The sequence below is a fragment of the Passer domesticus genome, chromosome 1 (genome assembly GCF_036417665.1).
Source record: "Passer domesticus isolate bPasDom1 chromosome 1, bPasDom1.hap1, whole genome shotgun sequence".
NCBI classification, from domain to species: domain Eukaryota; kingdom Metazoa; phylum Chordata; class Aves; order Passeriformes; family Passeridae; genus Passer; species Passer domesticus.
In genome coordinates, this window is record NC_087474.1 from 4,476,444 (window position 1) to 4,489,152 (window position 12,709).

Sequence of the window (12,709 nt, forward strand, 5' to 3'; positions counted from 1 at the left end):
CAGATGGTGATTCCAATACCTTCATCTGCGACATATTCTATTCCTTCACTGTTCTCACTGCCAAAATAGGGTTTTCTTGTGCTTCATCTGAATTTCCTGAGCTGCAGACTCAGCCTGTTACTGCTTGGTTCACTCCTCGTGGACATGAAGATGAGTTTGTTCCATATTTCTTCTTAACTATTTGTCATGCTGTCGTGTTTCCTTCCATCTTTTCTCCACTGGACAAAATAATACTTCTCAGGCTCCAAATCATTCTTACAGTCTATTTCTAAAATTTTTTAACATTTTAGTTCTGTGACTGTCAAGCCTTATGAGAGAGAATGCAGCAGCACACAGAGGAAGCTGGGAAATTCCACAGCATTCTAGAAGTCACTATTATTAAGGAAATCTAATCTCTCCACTCTTACTTACGTTACTTGCTCTTCATTACAAGGTTTGTTCACTCAATGCTTACATTCTGGGCATTTCCATTCTTCCTTCTCTCCCTATCTCAACATCCTGGCTTCACTCCTGAGACCTGTTTGGCTCTTCACCACTTCCTTTTTGACTCAGCAGCAGTTTGCTCACTGCTGTGTTCTCAGAAATTCACAATCTGGCTTAAGAAGATCAGATTTTCACGGAAATCGAAAAATAATCCCTAGACTCATATAAACATCATATTCTTTCTCTTCCAAAACCTAAAGCAAACAGTTAATGTTATAGACCAGCTCATCTTGCCACTTTCCTACTAGGAAATGACACAAACATGATGAAAGGCTGGAAGGTTTCCTGCATAACAAAAAAATCATTACCCACCATGTTTTTTATATAACATTGCCTTTAGTTCAGGTTTGGTAAAAATACACAAGAGAAACCAGAAAATTACCACTATTATGATATTTATATTTTTAGCTACCCTTAGTAAATGTGATCTTTGTTGGACCAGGCAATCTCCAGAGATTTCCTCTGACCACAATGGTTCTGTGATACAAAGGCATCACTGTACATTTTTTTCACCTTAAATTTAATGGCCTGACAAGTTGAACAAACACTGCATTATATGCACTAATAGCAGCCACAATATACTTAAAAAGAAACCCCATTTTTAAATTGCATAGAAATGTAAAAATCAAACTTCTCTGTCTATAAACAAAGTCAATTTCAAATCAAATGTACAAAAGATGCTGACTGCTCTTAAAGACACAGTGTTATCTTTATTAAATGAATAATCCGTTGGTGATTATGGATAATGAAATTATGGTTGGGGTTTATGAATTCAATTAGTGCTTCATTTCTTCAAAGAACAGCACAAAATTAACATCAGAATTTCACTACCTCTAAGACAAGACTAAAAGTCACTCAAGTGTATGCATGAAAATGACTGTTATGAGAAGAAATAATCTGCTTCTTAATGGGCTAATGTATAGTGAAATGTAGTCAGGCACTTTGCTCAGTATTTACTTACAGGGAAAACTTCACTTTGCTTCATTCTTTTCCAACCCAGAATCCAATTAATCTCCATACTTTGTGCATGAGAAGCATCTGAAACACTTTGGCAATTACCATTAGCCTGAACCCAGCACGTCTAAACTGAAAAAAACCAAGCCTTCATTTTATATTAAAAAAAGCCAAAAAACAATAAATACAATATTTAATATTTGTCTTAGGAGATAGCTTAAATCATAATCTTCCCACTGCTGTAACAAAAATGCTTCCCAGAGTGAGTAACAATCAGATTCATGACACCTGAATGTATGTAACTCTAAGGGAACTGATGGGATACATCCCAAAGCCTGAGGGATCTGTCTGTAGTTGCCAAGCCTCTCTCTAAGTATTTGAAAAGTCCTGGCAGTCAGGGCAAGTCCCCGGTAACTGGGACAAGGGAAGCATTTTTGCCCATCTTTAATGATGGTGGAGAGTGCTGGAACTCCCACCCTGTCAGCCTTCCCTCTGTGCCTGGGAGATCACAGAACAGATCCTCCTGGAAGCTGCAATGAGGCACACAGAGGACAGGGAGGTGACACAGGACAGCCAGCACGGCTCCACCAAGGGCAAGTTCTGCCTGAACACCCCAGTGGCTTTCTGTGATGGAGTGACCAAGGGAAGGGTTCTGGATGTCATTTCTGTAAAGCCCTTGACATGGTCCTCACAACATCCTTCTCTCTGGTATGCCTCAGGTTTTAGCTTTTTTATTTTTCAGATTCTGTGCTGCTTTAGTGTGTAGTTCTGAGCCTCGTATTAGGGGATGGTGAGCTCTCTGCACAGAGCAGGGAGACAAAACAATTCCTTCTCTAACTGGGCACCAAGGACAAATGATCCAAATTTCAGGCCCAAGAGCATAAACAACGTGGGCTGAAGAGAGAAAAACAAGAAGGATGGGACTTGATGGGCTACAGCTGTAACTGGACAATTAACTCCAATATGCAAATGGACCAGAACTTATAAAAGTGAGAGATCCCGTGAGTGGTCATCCATTTTGTGACCATTTTGGTTCCTCTTGGGTGTAGGCCTGGCTGGGCTCTTGCACTGCCCAAGGTGGATCCATGGAGGCCTCCTAATAAATCCCTGCTTTATTCTTTAGCTCCATCTAGCCTCTGTTCGAGGTCAGCCTTCTCAAGGCATCATCTGAACTGGAGAGAGATGGATTCAGTGGGTGGAGTGTTTGGTGAATAAGGAATTGTGGTTTTCACCCCAGCCAGCTCCCAAAGCCCCTCAGAGCTACTCATTCACTCCCCCACCAGTGGGATCAGGGAGAGAATCAGAAGGGTAAAAGCTGGAAAACTCTGGGGTTGAGTTAAAGACAGTCTAACAGGGAAAGCAAAAGCCATGCACACAAGCAAGGAAAACCAAAGGATTAATTCCCTGCTTCCCATGGTTGGGCAGTTGTTCAGCCATCTCCAAGAGAGAGGGGCCCCATCACGTGGAACAGTGACTTGGGAGGACAAATGCCACCACTCCAAATGTCCCCCGCTTCCTCCTTCTTCCCTCTGCTTTTTCCTGATCGTGATGTCACATGGTCTGGAGTATCCCTTTGGTCAGTTTGGGTCACCTGTCCTGGCTGTGTCTCCTCCCAACCTCCTGTGCACCCCCAGCCTCTTTGGCCAGTGTGGCAGCAGGACGAGCAGGCTCAGTGTAAGCCTTGCACAGCAATCACAAAAACATCTCCATATTAGTTTCTTTACAAGTTGCATTCTTGACATGTTGAGGTTTAGACTTAAATCATCAGGGAGGTACAGTAAGAAATAGGTGTGAAATCAAATATCTCAGCCTTTGCTGGGCTCTTGGCATTTCTCATTTCATGGCTGTGTTTGGAGGCCCATACCATGGAAGGGGAGCCTTCATAAACTGTGTTAACGAGACTGCATCAGAAATGCTGGAAACCTTTCAGAGGTTGTAACAGCAGTATTTTGCTCTTAGCATCTGACTCTGGAGAAATGTAAAATGTTTCAAAGATACTAATACTGTTTTTCAGAACACTAAGAAGAAACGGAATAACTTGAACTTCAGGCACTGAGATAATTTTCAGGCTTCTTCAGTGTACATTAGGTCATTAGGCAGAAAGCTATTTTGTGTAACAATGCCTTTAATGTCTACTTACCATAAAAGCTATTTCCTGTTGTTCTGTAAAGTCAATTAGCTATTTACCAAATACCAAATTTCATGTCTGTCAATTTCTTATTTCATTGTGCAGTATGAAAAAAGGGAAATGGCAATCATGCAAATTATTGTCTTGATAAATACAGCATGTCCTTTACACTCTTAAATTCTTTTCTAAAAAAGACTGAGTTGCACATTTTGTTTATCTCACAGATAATTTGCCAAAGCCCCTCCTTTTTTCCAGACTTGTGCCTTTGGAGATTTTGTATATTACTTTCTCTATGTATTGTTTTGTTTTACTGTGTATGTAATATTTAGTTATTCTGTATTCAAGTGTAACAAAGCAAATGTATTTCTGTATTTTCCCACCCCCTTTTGTTTCTTTCTTGATGTCCCCTCTCACTTTTGTTCTTGTTTCAGGGTTATGATGTTTTATAAGATATTCCAGGAACCTCCTTTATGTCTTGCAATTAGTCACCCTCGAAATTAGGGGGAATCCTGAAGCTTCTGGCCAGCAGCTGAATTAGTTCAGCCCATGAAGGATGCATTTGAGTTTGCATTGTAATAAATGTGTGGGCATTACTTAGAGATCACTCTTAATGTGATATTTCAGTGGTTATAGTGCTTCCCAAATTGTGGACACTGCATTCCCTGTGTGCCAGTTTTGGCTACAGACAGGAAGGAGGATTGCAAATTCTCTGAAGCTGCAGCCAGAGTAAACAGAAATCTCTGCAGATAATTTTCATTGCAAGTATCTCCAATGCACTCTCTCTTTCATATTCCTTGAATTACCAAGGAGTATGAAATTTTATTGCTGAGCAGTGAAGGACCTTTCAAATATAAATTTGTAAGAAATATAATTTATGAGCTGTTAGCATCAGAGTTAGCAACTGTTGCACTTGATGCCTAAAGAGGCTACCTAGAACAGAGGCTAGACAGAGCTAAAGGAATAAAGTAGAGATTTATTAAAAGGCCTTCAAAGGATACACCTTGCGCAGTACAAGAGCCAGGCCATGGCTCTCTCCAGGATGTACCCAAGATGGACTCTGAGTCACGAATTTTTACACTTTCATAAATTTTGGTCCATTTTTATATTGGGGTTAATTGTCCAATTATGGCTTCAGGTTATGCAGTCCCATCCTCCCAGTTTGCTCTTCTCAATTCACTGCTGTTTGTACTTTTTGGGCCTGTTTGTACTTTTTTGGTTCTGGGGCTGGAAAAGGGTTGTTTTGTCTGACTATCTGTGAGGAGAACTTGTTAACACTTTATATGAAGTTCAGAGTTATATACTAATGCAGTACAGAATCTGGAAAATATGAAAGCTAAAACTTAAGGTATCACACTGCTCAAGATCTGTGTTATAATGAATTATTGCCCTACGAAAATCTGCTGTGAATTCCTTGTGTACATAAAGCAAGGTGGGGATGCAAAAACAAAGGTCTACTGCCACTATGAGACACCAATGATTTTGAGTATTTGAGAAGGCCACAGGTGCTTACAAGCTGTTTCGATAGAGAATGATCCATGCAGTTAAATACTGGTGCCATTCTATTGGTCTACATTTGGCTAATTTGAATTTCAACTTGAAGAGCCATCCTGTATTAAAGCTCTCATTCATCTGCAAGTCTTTATGGTTTTATGTTGAAAAATTCTGTCTGTCATGCAATCACGTGTTCAGGTTTACAACGTTTAAACGGTTCCTCCTCATTAGTGGAACTTTCTGAATTTTACCTCTAAAGTTACTTGGTAACATTTTTTCCATGCATTTTTAAGGAGACAAAAATAATATCTGATTTTTCTTAATAAAAGCTTTTTGCTATGATTTGATTTGTGTTTGTTTTTATTACGTCCAAAAGAGACAACCTCTGTTCCTGTGGTGGATCTATCTTTAACAAAACTCAAAACCTGCCTGTGCTCCCTCTGACATGATTTCCATTCCCTGCTCTCCAGAGTCTGAGATTTTGCTTTCAGGAGACAATTCTGGTGTCTGTGTTCACATCTCTTTGCTGTTATGTGCACAGCTGAAATTTTTGTGTTTTTGGGGTTTTCTGTGTGAAGGATGATTTGCATTTGCTGGTTCTAATGGAGATCATTGGCATTGTTGTGTTTGTCTCAGACTCACTTGTGGTTGGTTCTGGCTAATGGACAATGAACCATAACTATAAACTCTGTAATTAACAGTCGTGATTTGCCTCTGTGAGAATCTTGACCTAAATTAAAACACTCAAAATGATACTTTATATCAAATTCAATAGCATTCTTTTCAGTGGATGAAATGATCTAGTTACAGATTGTATGATTTTGTTCTGCAGGAGCCATTTCTTGAAAATTTGAAATATCTTTCTCAGGCTCAAGTAATTTTCCTTCCAACTGTTATGGTCAAAGTTACTGGATGTTTTTAACTTGTAAGTAAAAGAATGTTGATTTCTCCATTAAATTTTTGGTAAATATATTTCTTTTGTCTCTGTAACACACTTTACTCAAACTTTCTGTGCTTGTATGAATCATACAGAGAGACTATTGGAGAGGTCAGTGCACAAATTTCAGGACTGGATTTACAGATACATCAACTGATGGTAATGACTTGTTTGTTTGAAATTCTTGTTCCATTCCCTCTTGTATCCATTTGGGATCTTGTGTCCAGCTTGTGATTTTAGCCAGTTTGAGACACAGCATCTTAATAATACAGAAGTATCTTGGAGGATAATGTTGTGAGAAAGAGATTTTTTTACAATCTTAATTTCAGGTGTCCCACAGCAGGGGTTCCATGGTTGGCAAGTTACTGAGGGAAAGTCTCAGTCACACAGGAAAAGGATGGAAGTGACTGGATGGAACCTGAGGATGAGAGGGTCACGCAGTGTGCATGAAATCTTGAAAATCTTTCATGACTGCATTTCTGATCCATAATTTAAAGTAGCAACTAATGTTTAGAGTTATGGCACAGTTACAAGATACATTTAATTATGCAAAAATCTGGTTTTTTCAGCTCTTGACATCTGTACACTCTTAGTCATTAAGCTAATGGTGGTGTGCTAATGCTACCAACAAGAAATATTTGTCTTGTGCTCTGGCAATAAAAAGGAAAAAGAAAAGTGCTGTACTTTGCAGTTAATGGAGGAAACAGATCCACGTCAAGAGCATGGTGAATAAATTAACAGTAATTTCTGTAATGAATTTAATTTTAGTAACTTATATAAAAAACATTATCCTTTTCTTGTTAAACGTCAGCTTTTTTATTTCCTCAATTTTCCTCCTCCTATTTCCACAGGAATAATGAATGAAAAAGGGAAGAAGAGAGTGTTGTTACTCTGAGGCTGGTTTTCTGTCCCCTTCCCGCTGTAAGAAACTGTCTTCCTAATGGGAGAAAGGAAATTTTCCACCGTAGCACAAGAGAAGTAACTTGTGTGAGTGTTTTGTGGTTAGCTGCAAGTCCTAAGCCGCTGCAGATAAAAAACCTTGTTCTCTGAGCTCTAGCTTTTTGGATTTTAAACATTACAGTGTCCAGAAGGAGTGCAATTCTTTTTTTTTCTGTGTTGATCCCCTGTGTCCCATTTTTCACAGGGGCAGATGGATGGAGAAGACACAGCAGAATAAATACATGCAGGTAGGGATTTTTATTGCATTTAATGGTATTAGCTGGTACAGCATTGTAAATGTAGCAGCTATAGTGCCTTTATAGAGTGATGCTTGAGTGATCTTTCAAATTCTGCTCTCTTAATTGAACTTGTCTTGAGAACATAATCTTGCTTTCTAGAAAAATAACTTACACTGGATCTTAATATTCCTTTTGCTGCTTGCACCACAGAACACTTAGCGTTTTATTTCTTTTAAAACCATCTGCAGTTGTACCTAGCCAGAAAAATGTTTAATCACTGTTTGTTTCTTTGTGTGCATTAGTGCTGCCTGGCTTTTAAGGACAGCGTAGTTCCTTCAGTAGAATCCTTCCAGCAAAACCCAGAGTAACTCCCTTATCATCAGGAAAGATGATAGGAAAGGTTTCTATGCTACTTAATAAAGAAGAAAATAAATTTCAGACAGTAATGGGTTCTGTTGATGTAATTAAGATAAATAAGTGTACTTACCATTAGGGCTTACCATGAATGTGGGTGTGTGTTAGTGTGCAGTACCTGTTGCTAGCAGGCTTTATACATCACTTCTAAAAAAAATAAGTAATTTCAGATATGAGAATAAATGCTGTGATTTTAATTTTGCTCAAACAAGGTTTGTATGTTTTATTGAAGGTTATGACATGACATTGAATGTATTTTGGGCTCTGGTCTTGTGTATGACAGATAGTATATTTGAATTTCAGATTTTGTCTGCATAAAATATAATGAACGTACATCAGAGCCTGGGAATAATAAAAAGCGGAAATTAACGAATGAAAAATAGTAATATATGCTCTAATTTCTAACCAAAAGCTTTTAATGAAAGGCAAATTTTGTGCCAATATTTAATGCATGTCTGCATGGTCAAAAGCATGGAAGGAAATGTGAAATAGGAAACCTTTTGCTTTCTTACCATTTTACAGATACATTTTCTATTTATTGAACAAAAAAAAATCTTTGCTTTTAATAAATGTAGTTATGATTTCAGCAGAAATAAAATAATTGATTAATATTTAGGTGATTATTCTTCAAAAGTATCACCCAAGCACTTTTCCCTTTCTTACAGTATTGTCAGTGAGAGCACAAAATTTCATTTACTGTTTTCAGAAATGCAACCAAGCTCCTCCCTCCATCCCTCCCACAGGCATCCCACTACAAAGAAAACTTTCTGGATGGGAGCTGGCTCAGGAGAAATGATGTTGTTGGGAATGGAAAGGTGAAGGTGAGAAAAGCAAGACTTTCTGTCTCTTTGGAGATAACAACCAGCCAGCTTTACCCTCAGAAATCTGTGTGAAGGCTTTTATATTTGGAAGGGGATATTGTAAGTATTTTGGTTTTGCTAAATATTTGTGTACTAGAGAAAACTCAATTGCTGATTATCTTAATTTAATTCTATGTCTATTCGATCAAAATATTTGGGGATATATGTATACAAGTGTGTGTGTCTGTATATGAATAAAATATGTGCAGACATGTTTACAAGTATTAGGTGTGCTTTTATTTAGGTACAGGGAGCATCTATGTAAGAAAATCATTTATTTAAAACCACTAATTGCTGTAAACATGTAGCTCTTCCTATAATTTACATGTGTCAGTGAAACATTTTACTGAACATTTATATATTTGTCATATTAATTACTATTAATTATTGACCTATTAATTATTATCATTTTAATTACTGTTTTGTTATATCATCTCATGCAGAGTATTCCTCAAATTTGCTTTAGTATTATCTAATCTTAGTTACACTGAACTTGACATATTAAAATTTCTTTACCTACACAAGTCTGGAATGTTTCTCTCACAAAAATACTGGTGAGTGATTTTTTTCAGGATGTTTAAGTAATGCACAGTCTAGCCCATTGCATAGATTTCTGAATTTTGAAGTAATGAGTGACTATATGAATTATATTATATTGATATTGTGAATAACTTCGTCTATTACATACGTTAAAAAATCAAACCAAACATCACCAAATAAAAACCAAATAAATCCCAAAAAAACCCAAAACAAAACAAAACAAAAAAAAACCACTGAAAAACTGCACTGGTAGGAAAACAAACCCCCAGAAAACTGCTACTGGTAGATATTTATGCAACCCATCCAACACAAACTTTTCCTTGAGCAAAGTGAGAAGTGGAAAATGGGGGACAAAGTGCTGGGGGAAAGAAATGGCCTTGTATTTTAGAAACAGCAGTAGTCCTCTAAAATGTCCAAACTGGATTTTACTAAGGACTAAAATCTGTTAGATCTGTTCACCATCACTGGCAGTTGAAGAAGAAAATGGTGATCACAAACAGAAATATTTTCTGCTTATTGAAACTGAGTAAGTGATAGCAGAAGCTTTTGGCAAGGTACAGAACAGAAAACAGGGAATTCCTGTCCTGTCTCATAACGTGTTGCTGTGAGCTGCTTTCTCTCTTTTTTTTTTTTTCTTGTTTCAGATAAAGAGGTGAACACATGTTTATTCTTTATTCCCGTGTGAAAGGCTATAGTAAATGCACACTAAAACCAAACTACAGTTAGTTTACCCTTTATTTTTTTCCAGATCCAAGTGCTCACAGGAAATATTCAGTTGGTGGCCCTTGACAGGGAGTTGATATGAGTAATTTGGCACTCAGAATTGTTATAATCAATGCTGAAACTAGATTGAAACACAAATAAGGATATTTTTATATTTACATTCCTACTAGTTTTCCTATTTTGAGAAACATCTCGTAAATGCTCCTTACTAACTTTTATAGTATTTTACTGAGCAGTTTTATCAGTTTCAATTCTACTTTTGTGGACTGTTGATATCTTATGGTCAATAGTTTGATGGCTGCATTTAAAAGGAGCTCTGTGCTTTTAGGGAGCTGGAAAGAGTTCTGAAATTCATACAAATGGAGCCAAATCAAAGAGTTGTATAAAAGGCTTGAATTTGTATTTTGCTTTTCTGTCCAAAAGTCTAAATTAGTTAGTTATCATCTCTACTGACTAGTCAGTACCCCAGCAAGCTCTTTGTAATTTATGTGTCTGAAACATTTTATTAATAGACTCATTTTTTTGGCATTGCTTTGCTATTCTAGAAAAGCCCTTTATCTTAAGAAATTTTAGTAGCAAATTGTTTTCTAGTAATGCCCAGTGTCTGTTTCACTTAATGACTCTTTGTTCATCCCCTTCTAGTACCTTGCAGGTCATTTGTTCAGTAAATTTCATCAGTGTATCTGGAATTCCTTGGGTTTTGACATGAAAATATTCTGTGTCATTTTTGCAGCACCTTTAAGCCAATGAGACTAACCTCAAACAATGCCTAGCTTTGTACACTGAATGCAGTTCCTCTCAAGATGAGAAAACCAAGTCATTTCCACTTTAATTGAAAAGAAAAATGTGTTAATGCATCCCTGATCCTGTGAGTTAATGCATCCCTGATCCTGTAGAAAGTGGTACTTTAGCAACTGAAGGTACCAGTGCATTTGTATCTGTTGCTGATGGACTGGTCTCTACTGCAGGAGCAGAGATATCAAAACCTGTTGTAGGATTTCCAACTCTTAATTTAATTTAAATGCAAATTTCTTTCATTTGCTATACTGGAAATCAACAGATCTGTAGTCTTGGATCTGCCTCAGCAGCATATTAGCATAGTGCATATTGACCTACAATTTCTTTGCACTAACTTGTAGTCACACACACAAATTTCTTCTCTCAGTTTCTAGAATAAATCTTGTGCTTAGCCTACTACTAAGAAAACTTGTTCTGTATCTTCCCTCCCAGAACTGGTTACTGGGGAAGCTTTCGTGTCCCATGCAAAAATTGAAATTATTTCTCAGAATAACACTTTACCTCAGTGTCTTGCCTTAAAAATTCGATTAATTCAGCAGTATATGGTAGGTGGCTGAGTTTAGCTGACCTTCAGGAATTCCAAGTAGTCACTCTGTCTTTTTAATATAATTTTAGTCCTTTGTATTAGAAGGATTTTTCAGTCACATGTTCTTAGCTTCCTTTTTCCTAACCCAAGTCACAATCCAGAAATACTTGGCAGTTGATCAAAGGCCAGGAAGTCTGTTGTTCCATGTGAGCACAGTGCATTTCTGGTACAGGTCTGCTGAAGAAATCCTCTCAGAAATATCCATGAAAGTTTGTCCAATTATGACTTCTGGTCACAGTTGCTGAAAGGAATGTGTTGCATCTTTTTGCTCTTGATCTCTTGATCAATGCTTCTGTCTCATTCTTTTTTTTTTTTTAATTCAGCTCTGAAATCCTTAATACAAAAATGATATTTGTATTTGCTAAAACCATTTTCTTTGCTTGATTTATTTCAGTTGATGTAGTTCCCTAAAAGCTGAGTTTCTCCGTTGTCCTTAAAACTGCTTTGAAGATAAAATTGATCTTCTTAGAATTATTGCAAATTAAAAAAAAATATTGATTTTCAATTTATCTTTTGAGCTTTTGATTGGAAATGGGTCTGTGTGGTTTGGCAAAGTAACAGTTCTTTGGTTATATACTTGCATTTTGTTACCATGGTAAATTCTGTTCTCTGAGTTGCGGTTCCTGATCCAGATCCTCAACATCCTTGGAAAGTCCCAGAGGAGGGAAAAAACTGCTCCCAAGTCCCATATACCCCAATAAAATCATTGCACAATCATTCTTGCTTTCATATTCTTTTAAAATAAATATATTTGCATCTAAAGATGACAGCTGTAATTGCAAGAGAGTATTGATTCTCCAACATGGTCCATATGTGAGCTCACAAGAAGCATAGATGGACCTCAGCAATCAAAAATGCAGAGTGTTTTAAAGACTTGGCAGTGACCAAAATGGTTTAATAAATGGAAGTAATTGGTTTTGATGTAAGTTACAAAGGACAAATCATTCTGTAATGGGTCAGAATGTTCTTCATCTGTGGATGAGGACTGGTGTCATGTAAATTGCTGTCATCTACAGTAGTGTGGTAAATTTGGGCATTAGTAACTGAATACTTGCAGTATTTGCCTTGTCACCTCAGTGCTTCTCATTGCCACCCTTCCTCTTTGTCAGGGATTTAAACCTCAAGCAGAATAATTGAAAATGCAACTGGACGAAGCCTTGAACTGAATTTGGTGTTGGCCTTACTGTGTGGAGGGCATGGATCTGATGAGCCTTAGAGATGGGACATGTGGAACTAAGTTCTGTTTTCAGGAAGTACAGAGGAGCAGTAGCTGAGGCGCAAGGCTGCTGATAATTTAATGTACAGTGAGAAACAATTAGGTGATTGTCAGGGTTGTGATAGAGCTGTGATTTTGATGCTTCCAAGCTTGAAAGGCAAAGGAAGAAAGTATTTCTTCTGTAACCTGAATCACACAGGGTAGATCCAGATTAAGTAGTTGATTTTATTTGGTCTTTTTTTCATTACTCATTCTTCTAAATCGATGTACTTCTACTTGGTTTTGCCTTACATCCTGTGTGCCTCAAACACAGCAGGACCAGCTGGTCAGAAGAGGTGATTGTCCTGCTGTGTCCACTGTTGGTGTGGCTTCATCTGGAGCACTGTGGGCAGTTCTGGGCC

General features: G+C 37.5%; 1 protein-coding gene across 8 annotated transcripts in view; it reads left to right on the forward strand.

Annotated features, from left to right (window-relative positions):
• Positions 1–1,855: 1,855 nt before the first annotated feature.
• The window catches only part of LOC135303774 (sodium channel protein type 5 subunit alpha-like), a 44,850-nt gene continuing 33,996 nt past the window's right edge, over positions 1,856–12,709 (forward strand). Inside the window, exons 1-6 of one of the 8 annotated variants that reach the window (XM_064426022.1) lie at positions 5,420–5,981; positions 6,089–6,152; positions 6,563–6,718; positions 6,845–6,980; positions 7,138–7,180; positions 8,329–8,406. In XM_064426022.1, coding sequence (XP_064282092.1) covers positions 7,148–7,180; positions 8,329–8,406 — 111 coding nt within the window. In that variant the 5' untranslated portion in view covers positions 5,420–5,981; positions 6,089–6,152; positions 6,563–6,718; positions 6,845–6,980; positions 7,138–7,147. Of the gene's footprint in view, positions 2,146–5,414; positions 5,982–6,088; positions 6,153–6,562; positions 6,719–6,844; positions 6,981–7,137; positions 7,181–7,386; positions 7,572–8,328; positions 8,506–12,709 lie in introns of those variants that run through there. The other 7 variants (XR_010365583.1, XM_064426249.1, XM_064425955.1 and 4 more) reach the window with 7 other exon arrangements.